General features: G+C 46.2%; 1 protein-coding gene across 3 annotated transcripts in view; it reads left to right on the forward strand.

The window, feature by feature from the left end:
- The window catches only part of TPR (translocated promoter region, nuclear basket protein), a 920,136-nt gene that overhangs the window by 499,450 nt on the left and 394,080 nt on the right, over positions 1-26,606 (forward strand). For all 3 annotated transcript variants that reach the window (XM_069232002.1, XM_069232003.1, XM_069232004.1), the window contains exon 33: positions 771-969. In XM_069232002.1, coding sequence (XP_069088103.1) covers positions 771-969 — 199 coding nt within the window. The remainder of the gene's footprint in view (positions 1-770; positions 970-26,606) is intronic.

Below are 26,606 nucleotides of genomic sequence, written 5' to 3' on the forward strand. Positions count from 1 at the left end.
CTGGGGTACAAATTTGTAGTTAGCAGCCCTCCTAGTTCAGACCCTGCCAAAGTACATCGTATCATGCAGCTAACAGTGGTGTAGTTGCATGACTCCAACATGTTTGGTACAAAACATGACTAGGTACAGAGTAGCCATAATGTAGTTGGACATCTTATAATGACCAGGTTCCACTGCATTCTCTAGAATGGTTTTCCGGCACTTACAAAGCCCAGAAAATGGAGTCTGGGGTTTTTAGGGGTACTGCTGCTCGTGCAGGGGTACTCTCACACTTACAACCATGCACCCTGTCCTTGGGCTGAAGAGCCTTCCATAGGGGTGACTTATAGGGTCAAAGTGCAGTGACCACAATATAAGGCAAACCTTATATCTGGGGTGAAAGGTGCATGTACCATTTCACAATGGCTACAATGGCCGGCCTATAATAGTTTGCATGGCCTCTCATGAGTGGCATAGTACATGCTGCAGCCCATGAGAGGGACCCGTAATGTTCCAGTGCTCTGGGTACCCAAGTACCATATACCAGGGGCTTAAAGGGGTACCCAGTATGCAAATTATGGGGTGTAAGAAATACTTACCAATCAGATTTAGGGCATAGAACACCAACACTGAGGTCCTGGTTAGCAAGACCCCAATGAACGACAGTCAAAACACAGACCGCAGGCAAAAAGTGGGGGTAACCATGTCTGAAAGATCCTACTTTCCTACAGTTATTTACAAGTCTACATTTTCAGTTCTTTCTTTGATAATTATTTTAATATTTTATGCAGGCAATCGGTGAAAAAGAAGCAGAATCCAAATCTCTTCATGAGCAGGTTGCTCAGTTGCATTCAGAGGTGAATCGTGTCCAGCAAGAGTTACAGAACAAGACTACCCAGGAAGAGCAGCTCCGGCAGCAGGTGTCGGAGAAGGATGAGAAAACCAGAAAAACTCTGCTTGCTGCTAAGGCTAGAATTGCACAGTTAACTGGTAAGTGCTAAGCAGGTATGTTTTTTTGATTACTGTTTTATTATCAATTGTACGAAAATAAGATCATATTAGCAGTTTATACTACCATGGAAACCTTGTCAGGGAAACATCACCTGTTGTGGCTTGAGCTTTGTGCCACCACCTCAGTCTAGTGATACTTTGTAAAATCAAGAAAAGTGGAAAGCTCGGTGACTACCGCCTTCCAATATCTCTACAATACATGTGCAAGACCACACCATGTGGAAGAAATTGGCTCTGGGCTGTGAGCAGGCCTGTGGACTTGCCCTGTGCATCTTGTCTGGAGTGAGATGCATGTTGCAGGTAGTATGTCTGGATTAACCGGAGCTGTGAGAGCATGTCCAGGACTCTAGGGGTCATCAGGGCATCTCACCAGACTTCGTCATCCAGCTGCTCATATCAGCCCTCCCACCGAGCTCTAAGGCCCATAAGAGGGGATCCAAAGTGTTAGATTAGGGTGCAATATATTTGAGACACCCCGCCCTTGCCTAGGCCACCCTTCAGAACCTTAACTGACGCCTGATTAAACTCTGGAAGGACTGTCAGGTTGGATGTGGACTCAACATGTCGTAGCTGCAGATACTTGTGGAATTGTGTGTTATAGAGGGAATACTGTTGTAGCTCTTGAAAGAACAGCATACATGTGCTGCTCCAGATGTCGCCTAGGAGTGTAATGCCAATAGTGTCCCACGTGGTAAAGCCCTTGAGTTCGGAGACCTCACTGAGCCATGTGCCCTGCCATAAAGGGTTCTGTTGAGTGAGCTTCGCCCACCAGCCTGTTATGCATAGAGCTGCCATCCATTCTACAAACTCCAATCGTGTCACCTGGGATTGTCTTGGTGAGTGTGGCACTGTACAGCAGCGCCTGGATCCTTATGAGCCCCAGCGTCAGCAGCTCAAGCTGGTACTTACCACCTGTAATTGTGTAGCGAGAAAATAAAGGTATAAATTGGACATCCCAAACCAAAGCTCTTAAATGCTGTGTTGACAGGTGGGGAATGCTAACCAGGGGTGTGAGTTATACCACAGGAGTTGTTTCACCACTGAATCCATTTAATTGAACCAGTGTTTGGAGAGTATGCGGGGGATGTTTTGAAGGAGGTAGAAGGATCAGGGCAGTATCATCTTATACAAGGAGATCCTGCCCAGAACATTAAGGGTAAGTATTTGCCATCTACTAAGGTCCTCTTTAAACTTCTGAGTAAGTGGCATGATATTGAGGGACCAGGCCAGCTCGAGCTCTAGGGCAATGGTGATACCCAAGTAGTGGAAACTATTGCGATGAATCAGGTTGTGTTGCCAGTCGAAACAGTCCCTCGCGGGGTACAATGGGACTAGGATTGATTTGTTTGAATAAAAGGTCACCCGAGGCCTCCTTAAAGAGGGTCATGATCTGCAAACACAGAGGGCCACTGCTGGCTGGTTTGGCCAGGGATAGGAGCACGTCGTCCAAGACAATGTGGTCTTCTTGCACAGCCCTGAGCCAGTGGGTCACCTCTTATAATCCTCGCCAACCTGACACCTTTAAAGACCCATTTAAGACATATGCCATTACTTCAAGGGTCTACAAGAAGTATAAACCTTGCCCTACGGGCCCTATATACTTTAAGGGGCAACTCCCTCCTGACTCAGTGGTCGCCATAGCAAGGAAAGCACATTGGTGATGTGCCTTCACCAGATAAAGAGAGTAAAAAGTTAGATGTTGTGGGGAAATGGGTGACTTATCAATCCGCCAACTAATAGAGAATTATCAACTCCCTTGGTCTCCTTTTCCGTTATGACAGGGCTCATTGGAACAAGATGGAGAGGCTCCTCCAGCACCTCCCTGATGAGCATAAAAAGAGGGCATACAAGATCGGCTCTGAGGATAAACTAATTGCCTACACCTCAGTTGGTTGTGCCCTTGATGCAGCCGGCACAACAGCAAGAGGCATTAATTCAAGCGTGTTCCTCAGAAGTCACTCTTGGCTCAGAGTTTCAGGCTTTAAACCAGAGGCGCAACACATTCTCATACTTCCTTTTGATGGTGAACACCTCTTTTGGCCTCAAGTAGACACTACTAGAGAAAATAGAGACAATGAAACGGCCAAAGCTATGGGTGCATTGCACATATTTTTGCAGCGCCAGTCTATTTGCCACCCCCCCTATCGTAGAGCAACAGAATCCACCTCCACAGATCCTTCCATGTCCTACCAATGTCCCAAGCCACACAGCACCTCGTCCAAGGGATACTACAGGTCTCCTATAGGGCCAACAGTTTCCAGACATAAAGGCAATGTTGGTTTTCCCAAACCCTCTGCCACCTCCACCAAACCCTGACTTACAAACAACCCCCCTGATCACACAACACCTGTCGGGAGTTCTAGGAGGTTGGCTCTGTATGTGCTATTTCAAAGTAAGGAATAGCATGCACAGAGTCCAAGGGTTCCCCTTAGAGGTAAAATAGTGGTAAAAATAGATAATACTAATGCTCTATTTTGTGGTAGTGTGGTCGAGCAGTAGGCTTATCCAAGGAGTAGTGTTAAGCATTTGTTGTACATACACAGACAATAAATGAGGTACACACACTCAGAGACAAATCCAGCCAATAGGTTTTGTATAGAAAAATATCTTTTCTTAGTTTATTTTAAGAACCACAGGTTCAAATTTAACATGTAATATCTTGTTTGAAAGGTATTGCAGGTAAGCACATTAGGAACTTTGAATTATTTCAATTGCATGTATACTTTTCAAGTTATTCACAAATAGCTATTTTAAAAGTGGACACTTAGTGCAATTTTCACAGTTCCTGGGGGAGGTAAGTTTTTGTTAGTTTTACCAGATAAGTAAGACACTTACAGGGTTCAGTTCTTGGTTCAAGGTAGCCCACCGTTGGCGGTTCAGAGCAACCCCAAAGTTACCACACCAGCAGCTCAGTGCCGGTCAGGTGCAGAGTTCAAAGTGGTGCCCAAAACGCATAGGCTTCAATGGAGAGAAGGGGGTGCCCCGGTTCCAGTCTGCCAGCAGGTAAGTACCCGCGTCTTCGGAGGGCAGACCAGGGGGGTTTTGTAGGGCACCGGGGGGGACACAAGCCCACACAGAAATTTCACCCTCAGCGGCGCGGGGGCGGCCGGGTGCAGTGTTAGAACAAGCGTCGGGTTCGCAATGGAAGTCAATGAGAGATCAAGGGATCTCTTCAGCGCTGCAGGCAGGCAAGGGGGGGCTTCCTCGGGGAAACCTCCACTTGGGCAAGGGAGAGGGACTCCTGGGGGTCACTTCTGCAGTGAAAGTCCGGTCCTTCAGGTCCTGGGGGCTGCGGGTGCAGGGTCTTTTCCAGGCGTCGGGACTTAGGTTTCAGAGAGTCGCGGTCAGGGGAAGCCTCGGGATTCCCTCTGCAGGCGGCGCTGTGGGGGCTCAGGGGGGACAGGTTTTGGTACTCAGTCGTAGAGTAGTCCAGGGGTCCTCCCTGAGGTGTTGGTTCTCCACCAGCCGAGTCGGGGTCGCCGGGTGCAGTGTTGCAAGTCTCACGCTTCTTGCGGGGAGATTGCAGGGTTCTTTAAAGCTGCTCCTTTGGATAAAGTTGCAGTCTTTTTGGAGCAGGTCCGCTGTCCTCGGGAGTTTCTTGTCGTCGAAGCAGGGCAGTCCTCAGAGGATTCAGAGGTCGCTGGTCCCTTTGGAAGGCGTCGCTGGAGCAGAGTTCTTTGGAAGGCAGGAGACAGGCCGGTGAGTTTCTGGAGCCAAGGCAGTTGTTGTCTTCTGGTCTTCCTCTGCAGGGGTTTTCAGCTAGGCAGTCCTTCTTGTTGTTGCAGGAATCTAATTTTCTAGGGTTCAGGGTAGCCCTTAAATACTAAATTTAAGGGCGTGTTTAGGTATGGGGGGTTAGTAGCCAGTGGCTACTAGCCCTGAGGGTGGGTACACCTTCTTTGTGCCTCCTCCCAAGGGGAGGGGGTCACAATCCTAACCCTATTGGGGGAATCCTCCATCTGCAAGATGGAGGATTTCTAAAAGTTAGTCACCTCAGCTCAGGACACCTTAGGGGCTGTCCTGACTGGCCAGTGACTCCTCCTTGTTGTTCTCATTATTTTCTCCGGCCTTGCCGCCAAAAGTGGGGGCCGGGGCTGGAGGGGGCGGGCAACTCCACTAGCTGGAGTGTCCTGCGGTGCTGTGACAAAGGGGTGAGCCTTTGAGGCTCACCGCCAGGTGTTACAGCTCCTGCCTGGGGGAGGTGTTAGCATCTCCACCCAGTGCAGGCTTTGTTACTGGCCTCAGAGTGACAAAGGCACTCTCCCCATGGGGCCAGCAACATGTCTCTAGTGTGGCAGGCTGCTGGAACCAGTCAGCCTACACAGATAGTCGGTTAAGTTTCAGGGTGCACCTCTAAGGTGCCCTCTGTGGTGTATTTTACAATAAAATGTACACTGGCATCAGTGTGCATTTATTGTGCTGAGAAGTTTGATACCAAACTTCTCAGTTTTCAGTGTAGCCATTATGGTGCTGTGGAGTTCGTGCAAAACAGACTCCCAGACCATATACTCTTATGGCTACCCTGCACTTACAATGTCTAAGGTTTTGTTTAGACACTGTAGGGGTACCATGCTCATGCACTGGTACCCTCACCTATGGTATAGTGCACCCTGCCTTAGGGCTGTAAGGCCTGCTAGAGGGGTGGCTGACCTATACTTGCATAGGCAGTGAGAGGCTGGCATGGCACCCTGAGGGGAGTGCCATGTCGACTTACTCGTTTTGTTCTCACTAGCGCACACAAGCTGGCAAGCAGTGTGTCTGTGCTGAGTGAGAGGTCTCCAGGGTGGCATAAGACATGCTGCAGCCCTTAGAGACCTTCCTTGGCATCAGGGCCCTTGGTACTAGAAGTACCAGTTACAAGGGACTTATCTGGATGCCAGGGTCTGCCAATTGTGGATACAAAAGTACAGGTTAGGGAAAGAACACTGGTGTTGGGGCCTGGTTAGCAGGCCTCAGCACACTTTCAATTGCAAACTTAGCATCAGCAAAGGCAAAAAGTCAGGGGGCAACCATGCCAAGGGGGCATTTCCTTACAGGAGTTGACTACAATAGTTATTTCCCGCATAGCAGAACATCACCTCTGACCAGTAGGTGTTGGTTATTTTCTGCAGCTCACTTCCACACCTCAAAACATTCCACCTCACAAACTCTCAACAATCGCTCAAAGAGGAAGTTTAGGCAGTTCTCAATAAAGGTGCCAACACCAACAAGGCACAAGATTATTTTCGCTCTGTTTCCTTATACCCCAAAAAGATGGGTACTTAAAGCCAATCTTGGACCTCAGAACCCCTCTCCTCTACAAACAAGTAGGTACATCCTCTCAGAGCATTTTTACATGGTCACTCTTCAAAATGGAATCCTGTTACTACAGCAAGGTAACTTCAAGGCAGCACTTGACCTATAAGGTGCCTATTTCCACATTCCTATTCACCAAGTGCACCACCGATACCTCAGGTTAGTAATAATCAACCAACAGTTCCAGTGCAAGATACTCCACTTCGGTGTCACAACTGCCCCCAAGGTTTTCACTAAGTGTCTCACAGTAGTAGCTGCACATCTGTGCAGGAGTTGCAGCATTCTCCTGGTAGCAAAATACCTTCCATCAGTAGACAATTTTGCAGATCTCCTCAGTAGAAGTTGTCAAAAAGTCCATGAATAGGAACTTCACCTGCAAGTCCTCCTCCCATACTTCTGGCATTGGGGTCACCCACCAACAGCACAAAAAACAAAAAGCCAAGACTTCACCTCCAGGTTCCCACATCCAAAATCCAAGGGCAGCGCACACTGGATGAGTTGGTCAGGGATATTTGCTTACGCTTTATCGCCTCTCCCACTGCTTCCATTTGTGGTTCTCCTACTTAAGCAGACATCCTCCACTCTTATCCTAGTGGCTCCCACATGGGTGCAGCAACCATCATTCACCACACTCCTAGAGTTCACCTTGAGGTACTGCCAAACAGACATGACCTCATGCAGAATTGGAGAAATCATATCACAAAGTTGAGGGACCTGGGTTCCAGGTGTCTGGATCATGAAGTCCTAGAGTTTGGTTATTTAAGCCTTCCACAGCCTTGTATGGACATTCTTAACGAAGCATGCAGATGCACTACTTGTAATGCAGCAAAGTGTAAAAGATGTGTCCACTACTGTCATTCCAAACAAATTGATCCTTTACAGCTCTATGTTCAAGACACTGATGTTCTCCATTTCACTTGCATAACTCTTGTATAGCCTTTATATCTTTTAGGTTACACCTAGTGGCAGTAACCGCATGCCTGCAAAACAGACAACATTCATCTTTATGCAGGATTCCAGTTGTTAAAGCCTTCTTAGAAAGTCTTAAAAGGGTTGTTCCATCAGGCGTGCCACCAGCTTCATCCTGCAGTCTCAACATTGTACTGACAAGGTTATGGGCTCTCAATTTGAACCCCTTTACTCCTGTCCCCTCCAGTTCCTATCCTAGAAAGTATCATTCCTAGTGGCCATCACTTCACTCAAACATGTCAATGAGCTTCAGGCATTAACCTTAGAAGAACCGTTCTTCCAACTACTTGGAGAAAAGGTGGTACTATGTAATAATTGTAAATTTCTTCCTAAAGTGGTATCTCAGATCCACATCAGTCTATGGAATTCAGGTATTCTTTCCACAAGCAGACTCAGTTGTGGAAAGGACTGTACACACCTTAGATGTCAAATGAGCATGCAAGTATTATGATAGAACCAAAACACTTAAAGACAAAACAACTTGTTGCTTTCTCTAAACCCCACAAAGGAAGAGCCATTTCTAAATCATGAATTGCACATTGGCCTGTCAGATGCATCTAATGTCAGGAAGTTTTGCGTACTCTATTCAAAACAACGGAAACCCCTACAGGCTAGCCACTGCTTGTGTGAGGACTGCTTTTCATTCTTTGCTAAGCATGTTTATCTACAACCACACATGCCTTGAACTAAAAATGTTACCCAACAGTAAGCATCTGTTTGTGGCATGTCGTACTGTAGAGTCACACGTGCCCACCCTCTTCCCTAAACACCTGTGCTTGTTGCAGTTACTTTATAAGTTATCACTGATTTTCAGCAGGGAGATCGCATTTGCCTCTACTATACTTCATTCTATCCTCACCCACTTAGCAGGAAAACAGTGGAATCAATGAGCATGCCCGTTACAAGCAAGAGGAGTCAATATACTTAGTGTATAGAAAGACTTTCTTTGCAGAAAAACAATGTGCACACATCTGACCCCAACAGTAAATGACAGGATTATTCTAAGCATGCAAGTCTACAGCTCTACATACCATGAACATATGCACTCTGGGTAAATGACATTTTCCTAACAAAACCCATCTGTGTTGGTTTTACTAAAGGATATAGGGTCGTCCCATGAACTGATACAAACAACACTCATTTTGGAACTTAGTGTTACAATATTCCTAGCTGCCTCAACAGTACACCCATTCGACTTATTAATGCCCAAATGTAGATTCCCAGGTGGTCATTCCTGTATGTTTAAGGCCACAGTTGTACCTACTAAGATATGATCACTCATCAGTTGCAGGTACAGTGAATTTCTCACAAGCTTCAAACATTTGTACACTGATATAGTCAAGTAAACTCTGTGTGGAACTTGAATGGTAGTTATAGCAGGCTTATTCGCTTGGGGATCTTCCCTTCAAAATGACCAAATCATACTTTGTAAGAGTTTCAATTAAAAAAAAAAAAAAAAAAAAAAAAAAAAAGAAACCTGCTTATCTGTTCTAATTTTTTCAGGTAAAGAGATGTTCGATGGCATGTGTAGCTGCAGATATACATGTTGTGCATAGTCCGCCGTCTGGTGTTGGGTCGGAGTGAAGCAGAATTAGAAGCCTTTGCATTTAAATCACCTATGCTTATTACCAAGGGACAATCTTCAGCCATACCAATATCATGGCCAAAAGCAAATAAATTGGCTTATCAAGCAGTCAGAAAATGTCCCTGGAGGAATGTTATTTGTTTAAGGAAAAGCAGTCGCTCATATCTTGGAATACCAGTGTCAAACAAATTTGAGGCATGAATAAAATCCTCGGGATTTCAATTTACTGTGTTAAGTAAAAATCACCACGCCCCCACTGCCATGGCCCCTTTCAGGGCGCCTTGCATTGCAAGAAAATAAAAAGTAATCGGCAAATGTAAAATCTGTGCGTAGTCGGGGTTGTTGTAAACATACATTTAAAGTGTTAAGAGACATAAAAAAAAATCGGTTTTGCTTCATCGTGGACCAACCCTGTCATATTTCAAGACATAAGTAGCCCACCAGAGCTACCTGAGCTGCTCGCCATTCTTTAGCGTGGGGCGGGAGCTCTTCAAGACTCCCGCCACCCAACTCCAAGTAAGGCAGTCATGGATTCAACAAACTGTGGATTACCAGCAGGACCCTCTTAAATTTTGATCACTCGTCCTCCCTCCATAGTGAGACATCTATAGCCTTAGGATTCTCCTATTGAATATCATTATCGGGGCCCACTGCAGTAGCCCCCATTGATTGATTTTTTTTTTTTTTTATGTTCATTTGTTGTGCTATCCTCTACGTGCGCCACAACAGGCATAACCTCAATCCTTTTTTTTTATATCAAATAATTACAAGTTCGATGGCATCTGTCGCTGTAGATACGCATGTTTTGCATAGCTCGCCATCTGGTGTTGGGCCGGAGTGTTACAAGTTGTTTTTCTTCGAAGAAGTCTTTCGAGTCACGGGACCGAGTGACTCCTCCTTTTGTCTCCATTGCGCATGGGCGTCGACTCCATCTTCGATTGTTTTTTTTCCGCCATCGGGTTCGGACGTGTTCCTGTCGCTCCGAGTTTCGGAACGGAAAGATAGCTAATTTCTGAAGATTTTCGTCGGTATTGTTGCGTTCGGGATCGGCGTAGTTAGATTCAACACCGCGTCGAAAGATCGAAGAGCTCCGGTGCCCTTCGGGGTAGTTTTTCGATCCCCCGTCGGGGCCTGGTCGGCCCGACCGCGTGCAGAAGAACGCCGATGGAACGGACCCCGTTCCGCTTCTGTCCCAAATGCCACAATAAATACCCCTATACAGACCAACACTTGGTCTGTAACCTGTGCCTGTCACCTGAGCACAGTGAAGACACCTGCGAGGCCTGTCGTGCGTTCCGGTCCCGAAAAACACTCCGAGACCGTCGAGCCAGAAGACTTCAGATGGCGTCTGCGCCGACAGCCCACCGAGAGTTCGAGGAACAAGAAGAGGAAGGAACCTTTTCGATCCACGAATCGGACTCCGAAGGATTCGACGATACACAAACCGTGAGTAAGACGTCGAAAACCACTCAGAAGAAGATTTACAAGGCCCAGGGGACGCCACTGCCACCAGGCCATGGCTCGACCCATAAATTCGGTGACCGACCGTCGGCACCGAAAAAGGCCCAAACAGTGCTGAGATCGTCCGACTCCGGTCGAGACACCGGCACGCAGCCTTCTCGGGACCGAGAAAGTGCTGGAGACAAGCATCGACACCGAGACAGCAGCACCGACGAAGATCGACGCCGAGAGGTTTCGGCCCAGAAAAAGAAAAAAGTCACCTCGGAGCCGAAAAAAGATGCAGACAGGGTTTCGGTGCCAAAACAGACTGCAACCGACCCAGTTTCAGGCTCTTATACAGAAGAGCAATCGCTAACCTCCCAAATGCGAAAGCATAGGTTTGAGGAAGAGCTACAATCAACTGATGTAGACCATACGCAAAAGCATATTTTCATACAGGAGGGGACAGGAAAAATAAGCACCCTTCCCCCTATTAGAAGAAAGAGAAGATTGGAGTTCCAAACTGAACAAACACCACAAACAAAGGTGGTGAAAAAGGTTACTCCACCACCCTCTCCTCCACCTGTAATTAACGTCTCACCAGCACAAACTCCATCACATTCCCCAGCTCACACCACCATGAGCCAGGGTGACCAAGATCAGGACGCATGGGACTTATACGACGCCCCAGTATCAGATAACAGCCCGGAGGCATACCCTACGAAGCCATCTCCACCAGAGGACAGCACTGCGTATTCTCAAGTGGTGGCTAGAGCAGCACAATTTCACAATGTAAGCCTCCACTCAGAACAGGTCGAGGATGACTTTTTATTCAACACCCTCTCCTCCACCCACAGCTCCTACCAAAGCCTGCCTATGCTCCCTGGTATGCTCCGGCACGCAAAAGAAATCTTTAAGGAGCTGGTCAAAAGTAGGGCAATCACACCAAGAGTGGAAAAAAAGTATAAGGCGCCTCCTACAGACCCGGTTTTCATCACTACACAGCTGCCACCAGACTCTGTCGTCGTAGGAGCAGCTAGGAAAAGGGCCAACTCCCACACATCTGGAGATGCACCACCCCCAGATAAAGAAAGCCGCAAGTTCGATGCAGCTGGTAAGAGTCGCAGCACAAGCTGCTAACCAGTGGCGCATCGCTAACTCTCAGGCACTACTTGCGCGCTATGACAGAGCCCATTGGGATGAGATGCAACATCTCATTGAACATCTGCCCAAGGACCTACAAAAGAGGGCAAAACAAGTGGTTGAGGAGGGACAGAACATTTCAAACAACCAAATACGCTCCTCCATGGACGCTGCAGATACAGCTGCACGGACAATTAATACATCTGTAACTATCAGAAGGCATGCATGGCTACGAACGTCTGGATTTAAACCAGAGATTCAGCAAGCAGTTCTCAATATGCCTTTTAACGAAAAAGAACTGTTCGGTCCAGAAGTGGACACAGCGATTGAGAAACTCAAAAAGGACACGGACACTGCTAAAGCCATGGGCGCACTCTACTCCCCGCAGAGCAGAGGGAATTACAGCACATTCTGTAAAACACCCTTTAGAGGGGGGTTTCGGGGTCAGGGCACACAAGCCAGCACCTCACAGGCAACACCGTCCAGTTACCAGGGACCGTACAGAGGAGGTTTTCGGGGACAATATAGAGGAGGGCAATTCCCTAGGAATAGGGGAAAATTTCAAAGCCCCAAAACCCCTACTACTAAGCAGTGACTCACATGTCACTCACCCCCTCCACACAACACCAGTGGGGGGAAGAATAGGTCATTATTACAAAGCATGGGAGGAAATCACTACAGACACTTGGGTTCTAGCAATTATCCAACATGGTTATTGCATAGAATTTCTACAATTCCCTCCAAACATACCACCAAAAGCACAAAATTTGAGAAAACATCATTCCAATCTCCTGGAGATAGAAGTGCAGGCACTATTGCAGAAGAATGCAATCGAATTAGTACCAAACACACAAATAAACACAGGAGTTTACTCACTGTACTTTCTGATACCAAAGAAGGACAAAACGCTGAGACCAATCCTAGACCTCAGAATAGTAAACACATTCATCAAATCACACCACTTTCACATGGTCACACTACAAGAAGTGTTACCATTGCTAAAACTACACGACTACATGACAACTTTAGACCTCAAAGACGCGTATTTCCATGTACCAATACACCCATCGCACAGGAAATACCTAAGGTTTGTATTCAAAGGAATACATTACCAATTCAAGGTATTGCCTTTCGGATTAACAACCGCACCAAGAGTCTTTACCAAATGTCTAGCAGTAGTCGCTGCACACATCAGAAGGCAGCAAATACATGTGTTCCCATATCTAGACGACTGGCTAATCAAGGCCCATTCGTTAATAGAGTGCTCAAACCACACAAATCAGATCATACAAACCCTCTTCAAACTAGGGTTCACCGTCAACTTCACGAAATCCAACATTCTGCCGTGCAAGGTACAACAATACCTAGGAGCCATAATAGACTCAACAAATGGAGTAGCCACTCCAAGTCCCCAAAGAATCCAAAATTTCAACAACATCATACAACGCATGTATCCAACACAAAAGATACAAGCAAAGATATTACAACTCCTAGGCATGATGTCTTCATGCATAGCCATTGTCCCAAACGCAAGACTGCACATGAGGCCCTTACAACAGTGCCTAGCATCACAGTGGTCACAAGCACAGGGTCATCTTCTAGATCTGGTGTTAATAGACCGCCAAACTTACCTCTTGCTTCTATGGTGGAACAACATAAATTTAAACAAAGGGCGGCCTTTCCAAGACCCAGTGCCACAATACGTAATAACAGATGCTTCCATGACAGGGTGGGGAGCACACCTCGATCAACACAGCATACAAGGACAATGGAACGTACATCAAACAAAACTGCATATAAATCACCTAGAACTGCTAGCAGTTTTTCAAGCACTAAAAGCTTTCCAACCAATAATAGTTCACAAATACATTCTCGTCAAAACAGACAACATGACAACAATGTATTATCTAAACAAACAAGGGGGGACACACTCCACGCAGTTAAGCCTGCTAGCACAAAAAAATTGGCGTTGGGCAATTCACAACCAAATTCGCCTAATAGCACAATTTATACCAGGGATTCAGAATCAACTCGCAGACAATCTCTCTCGAGATCACCAACAGGTCCACGAATGGGAAATTCATCCCCAAATTCTGAACACCTATTTCAAACTCTGGGGAACACCTCAAATAGACTTGTTTGCGACGAAGGAGAACGCAAAATGCCAAAACTTCGCATCCAGATACCCACACGAGCAGTCCCAAGGCAATGCCCTATGGATGAACTGGTCAGGGATATTTGCTTACGCTTTTCCTCCTCTCCCTCTCCTTCCTTATCTGGTAAACAAACTCAGTCAAAACAAACTCAAACTCATATTAATAGCACCAACTTGGGCAAGGCAACCCTGGTACACAACGCTGCTAGACCTATCAGTAGTACCCCACATCAAATTGCCCAACAGGCCAGATCTATTGACACAACACAACCAAAAGATCAGACACCCAGATCCAGCATCGCTGAATCTAGCAATTTGGCTCCTGAAATCCTAGAATTCGGGCACTTACAACTTACCCAAGAATGTATGGAAGTCATAAAGCAAGCCAGAAGGCCATCCACCAGGCACTGCTATGCAAGTAAATGGAAGAGGTTTGTTTGCTACTGCCATATTAATCAAATCCAACCATTACACACGACTCCAAAACATGTAGTGGGTTACTTGCTTCACTTACAAAAATCTAACCTGGCTTTCTCTTCCATTAAAATACACCTTGCAGCAATATCTGCATACCTGCAGACTACCTATTCAACTTCCCTATATAGGATACGAGTCATTAAAGCATTCATGGAGGGCCTTAAGAGAATTATACCACCAAGAACACCACCTGTTCCTTCATGGAACCTAAATGTTGTCCTAACTAGACTTATGGGTCCACCTTTTGAACCCATGCACTCCTGCGAAATACAGTTCCTAACCTGGAAGGTTGCATTTCTCATCGCCATTACTTCCCTAAGAAGAGTAAGCGAGATTCAGGCATTTACAATACAAGAACCTTTTATACAACTACACAAGAATAAGGTCGTCCTAAGGACTAATCCAAAATTTTTACCAAAGGTTATTTCACCGTTTCATCTAAATCAAACAGTGGAACTTCCAGTGTTCTTTCCACAGCCAGATACCGTAGCTGAGAGGGCACTACATACATTAGATGTCAAAAGAGCATTAATGTATTACATTGACAGAACAAAGAACATCAGAAAGACTAAACAACTATTTATTGCATTTCAAAAACCTCATGCAGGAAACCCAATATCAAAACAAGGTATAGCCAGATGGATAGTTGAATGCATCCAAATCTGCTACCTTAAAGCTAAAAGACAGCTGCCCATTACACCAAGGGCCCACTCAACCAGAAAGAAAGGTGCTACCATGGCCTTTCTAGGAAACATCCCAATGCAAGAAATATGTAAGGCAGCCACATGGTCTACGCCTCACACATTCACCAAGCACTACTGTGTAGACGTGTTATCCGCACAACAAGCCACAGTAGGTCAAGCCGTATTAAGAACATTGTTTCAGACTACTTCCACTCCTACAGGCTGAGCCACCGCTTTTGGGGAGATAACTGCTTACTAGTCTATGCAAAACATGCGTATCTACAGCGACAGATGCCATTGAACTGAAAATGTCACTTACCCAGTGTACATCTGTTCGTGGCATCAGTCGCTGTAGATTCGCATGTGCCCACCCGCCTCCCCGGGAGCCTGTAGCAGTTCGGAAGTTACCTTCAACTATTTGTATATATATCATTTCAACCTTAAATAAGTACATACTTAGTCACTCCATTGCATGGGCACTATTACTACAATTCAACTCCTACCTCACCCTCTGCGGGGGAAAAACAATCGAAGATGGAGTCGACGCCCATGCGCAATGGAGACAAAAGGAGGAGTCACTCGGTCCCGTGACTCGAAAGACTTCTTCGAAGAAAAACAACTTGTAACACTCCGGCCCAACACCAGATGGCGAGCTATGCAAAACATGCGAATCTACAGCGACTGATGCCACGAACAGATGTACACTGGGTAAGTGACATTTTCATTTTGTACTACCAGGTTTCCAACAACCAGTGAGCCAAAAGTGATTCTAGGATATGGGGTCGGAACAGTTGAGTGAATAACCCCATTTTTTTATATCACTACTTTTTACCAACCTTAGTGCTTCTATCTCCAAAAATGAATTTGGAATAGAGCTTTTGTTCACCAGAAGAGATTCATTATCAAATTATAAAATAAAGCCTACGGGGGTTCAGTCAGTTCTGCTCTAGAGACACCTCTTAAGAGTAACCTACTGCACTTTTCATTACAGGTTCTATAATCCTCTGCACAAAAGATCTTGCCCCATGGTTTGAGCTAAGTACGGGCCCTATTATCAGAAGCTGTTATGTTCTTTATCATTTTGGATACACAATAGTTGAATTACTTGGTGTACCCGGATTTGCCTTTACCAACAGAACTACCCTCTTTGCATGGGCCAAAATATACTTCACCCCCCCTCTGCATCGAGTGAGTGTGGAGGAGCTGTACTTTCAAATAACCACCCCTCCACTTTCCATTCCTGACTTAGCGTATGAAGAGCTTGGTACAAAATTTGAAACACACAGATGTCATGGGGAAACAGGAGGGATGAAAGGATAAACTAAAATTGCCCCAGTGCTCTTGCAACTGTGGATTGCAGTGGTCCGACAGTCTTCACTGGGGTAAGAGGCGAAGCACCATCCCCTGGTGTCATTAGTGTCACCTCATTGAAGACCTTCATGTCAGGACATTTGAGGAAACTCAGTTGTTTCTTTTTACATTTTGTGATTCTTCTAATCTTTTCATTTTTGTTTCTTTATAGCATTCATCTGCACCATCGAAGAGGGCTCTACTTTGGACTTCCTCTTTGAGCAACTTAGTGCAGAGTCAGAAATTTGCTTTTCTAAAGAATTAATATCTGCCTTAGGCCTCACACCTAATCCCCGCTCCTGACTGAGGCACGGACCCATTCTCCTTACCAGGTTTCTTACCTCCTTTTTTCTACCATTTTTAAACATGGGGAAAATCTTAACCATAGCTACATCTGAGGGAAATTTCTGACTTTGATCCTAAAACACCACACTTAAGCAGAGATCCTCATCATGTACAACAAGTTTTTTGAAGCATCTTCTATCACATTGGTTTGCCAGTTTGGGCAAAGGCTACCATACCCCTTCAGGGGACTTAGCTGTTGCTGACATCCACAGTGTTTTTACATTATTATAATTAATAATAATCATTTTGGAATATGTATTGTATTAGTGAAGACACAATTTATTACCGTTCTGTAACAACAATAAGATTGACTGTTTCCAATACATGATCGGAGCTTGATGCGGATTTTTCATATGAAGTCAATATAAAGGATAACATTTTTTCAATAGAAAACAATGTCTTATGAAACACCTAATCCTCAATTATTTATGTTGAACTGTGTACTTGAGGAATTAAATAGGATCATGTTTGGTTCAGAGAAAGATCCCCACTTGAGATGACTAACTTTAATATAAAGTCGATAAAAACTGACAAGAATGGTGGGTGGATGGATTTATGTTAGTTACACGCATCACCCTGGGTGTTTACGGGGGAACAGCAAATGGAGGTGACTGCCCTTGTCCCTGCTCAAAAGTTAAGATGAATGTCTGGCAAGATAAAAACTCAACAAAAAAGGACCTTCCTGTTATTAATTAGCACAATGAACACGTACGGGGAAGACTTTAAAATCTACAAGCGAACCCCCGTCCTGACAGGTGTTTGGAAGGGAGAGGGGTGGAAATAGAACAATATCTGCTGTCCTGATCAAAAAATAAAATTGGTCCCAGATGACTAAATTGAAGGAGCTGATAGTCTACAAGCCTTTGGAGGAAATGTGTCTAAGCCCTTAGGTACTCCAGCATTCATCAATATCCTAGGGGGTATACTATCCCCCTCCAGTTCCATTTTAGCCAGTCCTGGAAGCTCGTTTTCAGTTGGAGTGAAATACATATCCGAGGTATGGAATCGTTTAAAGAAAATTTACTTACCCAGTAAAAGGAAATGCCTCCTTGGCATGGTTACCCCCTGACTTTTTGCATTTGCTGATGCTAAGTTTTGATTGAAAGTGTGCTGAGACCCTGCTAACCAGGCCCCACCACCAGTGTTCTTTCCCTAAACTGTACCTTTGGTTGCACAATTGGCACATCCCTGCCACTCAGATAAGTCCCTTGTAACTGGTACCCCTGGTACCAAGGGCCCTGAAGCCAGGGAAGGTCTCTAAGGGCTGCAGCATGTCTTATGCCACCCTGGGGACCCCTCACTCAGCACATGCACACTGCCTCACAGCTTGTGTGTGCTGGTGGGGAGAGTGCCATGCCAACCTCACTGCCTGTGGCATAGGTAAGTCACCCCTCTAGCAGGCCTCACAGCCCTAAGACAGGGTGCACTGTACCACAGGTGAGGGCATATGTGCATGAGCGCTATGCCCCTACAGAGTCTAAGCAAAACCTTAGACATTCTAAGTGCAGGGTAGCCATATGAGTATATGGTCTGGGAGGTTGCCAGACACGAACTCCACAGTTCCATAATGGCTACACTGAAATCTGGGAAGTTTGGTATCAAACTTCTCAGCACAATAAATGAACACTGATGCCAGTGTGGAATTTATTGTAAAATGCACCCAGAGGGCATCCTAGATATGCCTCTGAATATCAATCCGACCACTAGTGTTAGGCTGACCAGTTCCTGCCAGCCTGCCACAAACCAGACGAGTTGCTGGTGACATGGGGCGTGTGCCTTTGTCACTCTGTGGCCAGGAACAAAGCATGTACTGGGTGGAGGTGCTTCACACCTCCCCTGCAGGAGCTGTAACACCTGGTGGTGAGCCTCAAAGGCTCACCCCTTTTGTTACAGCGCCCCAGGGCATCCCAGCTAGTGGAGATGCCCGCCCCTCCGGCCACTGCTCCCAGTTTTGGCGGCAAGGCTGGAGGAGGTAATGAGAAAAACGAGGAGTCACCCACCAGTCAGGACTGCCCCTAAGGTGCCTGAGCTGAGGTGACCCCTGCCTTTAGAAATCCTCCATCTTGAGTTTGGAGGAGTCCCCTGTAAGGAAATGGCTCCCTGTTGCAGTTACCCCCCACTTTTTTCCTGATACTGATGCTGACTTGACTGAGAAATGTGCTGGGACCCTGCTAACCAGGCCCCAGCACCCGTGTTCTTTCACCTAAAATGTACCATTGTTTCCACGATTGGCACACCCCTGGCACACAGATAAGTCCCTTGTAAAAGGTACCAGTGGTACCAAGGGCCCAGTGACCAGGGAAGGTCCCTAAGGGCTGCAGCATATGTTGTGCCACCCTAAGGGACCCCTCACCTAACATGCACACTGCCATTGTAGATTGTGTGTGTTGGTGGGGAGAAAAAGGCAAAGAGACATGGCATCCACCTCAGGATGCCATGCCTACAAAATACTGCCTGTGGCATAGGTAAGTCACCCCTCTAGCTGGCCTTACAGCCCTAAGGCAGGGGGCACTATACCAAATGTGAGGGCATAGCTGCATGAGCAATATGCCCCTACAGTGTCTAAGTCTATTCTTGCAAATTGTAAGTACAGTGTGGCCATATTAAGTATATGGTCTGGGAGTTTGTCAAAACGAACTCCACAGCTCCATAATGGCTACACTGAATACTGGGAAGTTTGGTATCAACCTTCTCAGAATAATAAACCCACACTGATGCCAGTGTTGGATTTATTTAAAAATGCACACAGAGGGCATCTTAGAGATGCCCCCTGTATTTTACCCAATCCTTCAGTGCAGGACTGACTGGTCTGTGCCAGCCTGCTGCTGAGAGATGAGTTTCTGACCCCATGTGGTGAGGGCCTTTGTGCTCTCTGAATCCAGAAACAGTTTGCATTGGGTTCCCTGGCTGCCATGGCTACAGATCCTGCCTATGGCATTAGGTAAGTTACCCCTCTAGCAGGCCTTACAGCCCTAAGGCAGGGTGCACTATACCACAGGTGAGGGCATAGAAGTCCATTCTTGGACATTGTAAGTGTAATGAAGCTATATTGAATGCATTGGCTGGGAGTTTCATTACGAACTCCACAGCTCCATGATGGCTTGACTAAATGTTAAGAAGTTTGGTATCAAACTTATCAGCTCAATAAACCCACTCTGATGCCAATGTTGGATTTATTAAAAGATGCACACAGAGGGCATCTTAGAGATGCCCGCTGTATGTTAACTCTATTATGTGGCTGACTGGTCACTGTCAGCCTGCCACCACCAGAAGGGTTTCTTAGTCCATGAGGTGAGAACCTTTGTGCTCTCAGGGGTCTGAGACGAAGCCTGCCCTGGGTGGAAGTACTTCACATCTCCCCATTGCAGGAACAGCAACACTTGGTGGTGAGCCTCAAAGGCTCCTGCCTTTTATGATGACCCAGGGCACTCAAGCCAGTGGAGATGCCCATCCCCCAGATCAAGCCCCACTTTTTGGCGGCAGGTCCGGTGGGAAAATTAGTAAACAAGGAGTGTCCACCACAGCTAGGACCACCCCTAGGGTGCCCAGAGCTGAGGTGAACGCCTCTCTTCAGAATCCTCCAGCTTGTCTTGGAAGATGATAGCCATTAGGTTTAGGAATGTACTCCCTTCCCCAAAGGAAGTAGGCCCAGTAAGGGAGTAGTCCCCCTCAGGGTCAGTAGCCATTGGTTAGTGCCCTCCGACCTGTGTTCCACCGCTAAATCAAGTAATTTAGGGGCATCCCTAACCCTTATTCCTCGGATTCCCGGTGATATGAAAAAGGACTGAAGAGCCGAAAGCTGTGAAGACTCCAGATGGCAACTGTCTTGACCCCAGCCCATCCGGCCTATCTGTAGCTTCAAGACTCCTGCTGCAAAAGGTGACTCATCCTGCAGACCCAGCGACCTCTTCAAACCCTCAGAGGAATATCTGTTTTCCCTAAGGACCAAGAACTCCAAAGGACAGTTGCCCTGTCCACAAAGAAACCTCCAGCAAGAACTCCAGTGCCCTCTGGAACCGCAAGTCCTGCACACTATGCCCACGGCCAGAGTTCCGGTGGCCCATTGGTCCAAAGAAGGTCCTCTGGCGATTCTGACCTCAAACCCACTGTGGGTTGACCCTTCCTGACCAACATGACGATGCCTGCAGCCTTAACCTAGGGGACCCTCTATACCGCGACTGGCTCTGCTGAAGGTTTCCTGATGTCAAAAGGTACTACTGCACCTGCAGACCCCTGGTCTTAGGAAACCCAGCCACTGGTCCACTCCATCCAACTCCCTGAACCAAGCCTGCAGCCTCTTTTATGAAACTCTGGGGATCCACTGGACTCTGTGCACACTATACCTTACTTTGGTATAGTACATACAGAGCCAACTTCTTACAGTACTGCAACCAGAACACAGCTCCCTACAGTTCTCAATTATGTTCACTTTCCTTCCTATTTTTAGGAAGTCTGTTTCTGTACACTGCATACACAATGTCCTGGTGTGCATTGCTGCTTTAGCTATTTACCAATCCCAGTACATTTGAAGTACATTCATGTCTGCCTTGTGTAGTCACACATTGCACCAGGCTCTTATGGAAATATGGCTTAATTATCGGCTGCTAAACAAGGGTGCCAACCCTCTAGTCACAACGACTTAACCACATTGTGTAATCCTGCGGAAGTGTTTAATTCTCATGGTCCTTAACCCCTTGTACTAAGCACTACCTAAAACTGCATCTTGCTAAACAGCATAGGAGCAAGGGGATTGACCAGAACTTTGATAGTGTTTACAGAGGTAGCAGACACAAAGCTTTCAGACGCTTGCTATTGATAAATTAGGTAAAATGTGTGATATTGGAACACCTGTGGACATTCCAGTCTTCTAGAGCTTCAGTCCATGGGAGGGCCTGAGGTTGCCTATCCCATAGCAGATGTTAATGGATGCTTTTTGTCCTGGCTATAGAAGCGATCACCTTCAGTCTAGCGCCCCAGGACTTCCCCAAAGCCATACTTACCACTGCAGGGAAAAGCATGTAAAGCCCCCAGGGCCTTGAGTGCAAGGTTTTGGTAACATTATGAAATTAAGGTTCAGGGCTTTTAGTCGGGTAAATCTATCACTTGCAAACCTGACTGCAAAGGCAAACTCTGTATTGCCCGTCCAAATTCATTCTTTCAGCCTCTAATTCCTGGGTGTTGATGAAGGGACAAGTGGAGAACACCTAGTTTTCTATAATGAAGGCACTGGCAAGTGACAGGACCAAATAAGCCACGGGGAGAGGAAAAAAAGCATAGTGCTGGGACCAGGAGAGACATGACAGGCTCATGGAAAGGTTGAGGCTTGAGAGGCTGGGAGGGGGGGGGAGTGTAGCAGGGGCTGTGGATGAGTACAGTGGGGAGCACAGGCACCAGATATTAGTGCAGAGGAAAAGTAATGTGTGAAGGGAGCGGCCTGTGAGTTGCTTCACTGCAGGACTCTGATGCGAGGGAAAGGGGGGAGAGACCTGGGGCTGCTTGAGAGGCCCAAGGGCAGCGCTTCGGGAACGGTGAACACCAGCCTAAGTGAGAGCAGGGTCAATGGTGCACAGAATCTGGGCTGTTACCCACCAATGTTTTGGGTGTTCTGCGGCTCCAGAAGCTCCATAATGTTTGCCTCTTGATGTAAGGAATGAAAGGGCTGTAAGAGGAGCCTGGAAGCCAAATGAAAGCTGTGGGGAAAAGAGACAAAAACCTCTTAACTGACAGCGCTGTGGAGTTTCCATAGAGAACCAGTCAGTCTGAGCTTCATTGTGCTCATATTCAATGGAGAGGATGTAGCGTAATGGCCAGGCCTACAGATTTTGGAGCTTGGGAACTAGGTTCAAGTCTCTGCAATGGTTCAGCATCCTCTCATTCCTGGCAAATCATTTCATCTCCCTGTGCCTAGAACAAAATAAAATATGGATATGTCCCTGAATAATGTAACTGGCTCAAATGTAAAGCACTCCAATACCTTTAAGTGTCTGTTTACTATAATGCACTCTATTTGTTCCTCGGACAAAACAGACATTAAAACTTCTTGCCTGTGTTGTAAATAAAGATGCCTCGGGCGTCGAGCAATATGAATTTCTTACCCCTGCATATCCCCACCATCATTTGTACTATATTGAGCCAAAGGTGTGGGAAATTCAGCCAAAGATGAAAGTACGGGATACAAACTGCAAACTTCCTGTGCTTCTTTAATCATAACATTTTTATTTTTCTAAAAAAGCCGGAAATAGAAGAATGAGATAAATAAAATTGCTGCTGAGGGCCTCTGTTTCTGTTGTCAAATTTCTTTGTGTTTTTTTTCAACCTGTTGTAAGTATTCTGTGGGCTTCTAACCACCCCATCCCTTTCACTTGTTCGTGAGCTTGCCTTTCAACAATCCCTTGATGTCACTGGTGGTAAATTCTTTGTCCCGCTTTGGGGTGGTTTTACCACCACCTTGCAGACTAACCCTGTTACATGGATTATTGCATGATGGTCGATATACTTCAGCGTGGGCAAACTATTGTTTCTTTTGTCTCTCCCCTTCATGCTTCATGGTGCTCACAAAGCTGAACAGCGCAAACTCCATTGGCAGTATTCAAGTACTGGTCACATTGTTCACATTGTTACCTAATCAATCATTTCTGTTGGTTCTCCCCTTCACGTTCCATAGCTTTCACAAAAACACTTGTAATTGATAATTGCTTTAAGTAACAAACACAGAAATCCTCAAAGCGGCTCTCCCGGCACAGCCGGAGAGCCCATACTACAATATTTACTGCCCTCATGAAACTCACCCCATAATGCTTTGCAGGCCATTACTTTTAGAACACATTTTGCTCATAACTCAGCCTGTGGTGGTCCTAGGAAAATGGGACCACCACCAAAACTTTCATAAAGTGCTCTTTCTGTCTACACCATCTCTGGGTCCCCACACTAGGTTAGTGGGGACCTGACAATAAAAACCCCTCCCACCATTCAGTGTCTCTTTAAGCGTTCTCATGGTTGTAACTTATTTTACAGCTGGGTGTAGGTTGTGTCTTAAAGGCCTTGTTTGTAACTTCATTGTAGGCCTGCTAGCCCTAAAAATGTGTAATGTGCTGTGCCCTCTATAAATATATGGTTACAGTGCATTACTGTTGGGAAATGCCTCCCTTGGCATGGTTACACCCTAACGTTTTGCCTTTTGTTGATGCTAGTTATGATTGGAAGTATGCTGGGATCCTGCTAACCAGGCCCCAGCACCAGTGTTCTTTCCCTAAACTGTACTTTTGTTCCCACAGTTAGCACAGCCCTGGCACACAGATAAGTCCCTTTTAACTGGTACCAAGGTCTCTGTGGCCAGGGAAGGTTTCTAAGAGTTGCAGCATGTATTATGCCACCCTAGGGACCCCTCACTCAGCACATGCACACTGCCTCACAGCTTGTCTGCTGGTATGGAGAAAATAACTAATTCGACATGGCACTCCTCTCAGGGGGCTATGCCCACACCCCACTGCCTGTGGCATAGGTAAGTCACCCCTCTAGCAGGCCTTACAGCCCTAAGGCAGGGTACACCATATCACAGGTAAGGGCATACATGCATGAGCATTATGCTCCTACAGTGTCTAAGCCAAACCTTAGACATTGTAAGTGCAGGGTAGCCATATGGTTTGGGAGTCTGTCAATTACGAACTCCACAGTTCCATAATGGCTACACTGAAATCTGGGAAGTTTGGTATCAAACGTCTCAGCACAATAAATAACACTGATGCCAGTGTGGGATTTATTGAAAAATGCATTCAGAGGGCATCTTAGAGATGCCCCCTGAATACCAGTCCGCCTCCTAGTGTTAAGCTGACCAGTTTCTGCCAGCCTGCCACAACCAGACGAGTTTCTGACCACATGGGCTGAGTGCCTTTGTCACTCTGTGGCCAGGAAGAAAGCCTGCACTGGGTGGAGGTGCTTCTCACCTCCCCCTGCAGGAACTGTAACAACTGGTGGTGAACCTGAAAGGCTCATGCCTGTTGTTACAGCACCCCAGGACATCCCAGCTAGTAGAGATGCCCGCCCCTCCGGGCACAGCCCCCACCTTTGGCGGAAAGTCTGGAGGAGATGAGAAAAACGAGGAGGAGTGACCCACCAGTCAGGACAGCCCCTAAGGTGCCCTGAGCTGAGGTGACCCCTGCCTTTAGAAATCCTCCATCTTGTTTTTTGAGGATTCTCGGAATAGGGATGTGCACTCCTTTGGCTACTGCCCCCAAGACCTAACACATTCTTAAATTTAGTATTTAGGGGCGACCCTGAACCCAGGAAATCAGATTCCTGCAACTTACAGCAAGGACTGCTGACCTGAAATCCCCATAGAGACGACGGAGATAACAACTGACTTGGCCCCAGCCCAACCGGCCTGTCTCCAGACTCGAAGAACCTGCACAGCGACACATCCAGCGGGACCAACGACCTCTGAGGACTGACCTGCACCTAAAGGACCAAGAAACTCCCGAGGACTGCGGCTCTGTCCAGAAACAGCAACAAAATTGCAACAAAGAAACAACTTTAAAGAGACTCTCACTTCCCAGCCAAAAGCGTGAGTCTTCACACTCTGCACCGGATGCCCCCGGCTCGAGTCCAAGACAACAAACACCGCAGAGAGGACTCTCAGGTGACTGAAATGATGTGGACACCCTGAGTTTTATGTGCTTGTGTTCTCCCCACCTCCTACCCCCCGCCTCCCCGTGCTCTACAAAACCCCCCTGGTCTGCTCCCTGAGGACGCAGGTACTTACTGCTAGCAGACTTGAACCAGAGCACCCCTGTTCTCCATAGGTGCCTATGTGTTTTGGGCCTTCGTATGCCCAGGAGACAGACTGTGTAAGTGCTTTACTTACCTGAAAAAGTAACCAATACTTAACAAACACCCCCCAACCCCCCCCCCCCCACCCCCCCCCCCCCCCCGAACTGTTGATTTGTGCACTGTCCACTTTTAAAATAGCTACTTGCCATTTTTACCAAAACTGTGTGTACTACTGTTTTAAATCAAAGTTCTATACTTACCTGTGTGAAGTACCTTGCATTTTATGTACTTACCTCAAATTTGTATCTTGTGGTTCCAAAAATAAATTAAGAAAATATATTTTTTCTATATAAAAACCTATTGGCCTGGAGTAAGTCTTTGAGAGAGTGTTCCTCATTTATTGCCTGTGTGTACAACAAATGCTTAACACTACCCTCTGATAAGCCTACTGCTCGACCACACTACCACAAAATAGAGCATTAGAATGATCTAATTTTGCCAGTATCAACCTCTAAGGGGAATCCTTAGACGCTGTGCACACTATCTCTCACTTTGAGATAGTATATACATAGAAAGTAATTGTAGGACATTGGCTGACATTTTCTTTTCATGTGGTTATACCCTGTGAGGGCTAACTATATGACCTTGTTTCTTAAAAATGTTAATTTCATTGTGGTCTCTACGGGCTATTCTGAGCATTACTGTCTAATGCCAAAAGTGTATTTCTGATAAAGGTTTTTATTGGATTTACATAATTGTAATGTTTTATTAATCTCTCCTTATTGCAATTATGACCATGATTCAGGCCATCTTAACATCCTTATTACACTGACAGTTTGAACACTCTTGATATGTTTGGGTGACCCTTCTAGTTTTTGTCTTGTTACTCCTATATGTCTGTCTTGCGTCTTTTTGTGCATTGTTAGCCAGCCAGCAACTCTGATGGAGGGGAGGTGAAAGTGGTATTCCATTGGAATTAGCATGGCAGATTTAAATTAATATTCTAAATGGCAACGTTTTCATTTTTGGCTGCAGATAGAGGGAAAAGGTAAATGGGAGTGCTTTAGGTATATGCAGGGCCACTGGAATTATGTGGCAGGAAAAGCCAATTGAGGGAGGGTTGACCAATTTATGTGGCATGAAAAGTTCAGTTATCAATTTACACCATTGGGTCTAACTCAAGCAAATGCCAGACATACTGCATTGCAAATGCTTGTTATTTACATTGGCAGGCATTACACTGCAAGAGTGTAATTTCTTCAGGGTCATCGCCATCGGAGGACTCTGAGGACCATCCTCTGAGTCCGTCAAATACAAATCGATGACACTGATGCAGACAAATCTCCGCAGTGGAACTTAAAGGCTAGTAGTAAATGCACTTGAGGCAAAAATGCCTAATCAACAGTAT

Source organism: Pleurodeles waltl, chromosome 4_2 (genome assembly GCF_031143425.1).
Source record: "Pleurodeles waltl isolate 20211129_DDA chromosome 4_2, aPleWal1.hap1.20221129, whole genome shotgun sequence".
Lineage (NCBI taxonomy): Eukaryota > Metazoa > Chordata > Amphibia > Caudata > Salamandridae > Pleurodeles > Pleurodeles waltl.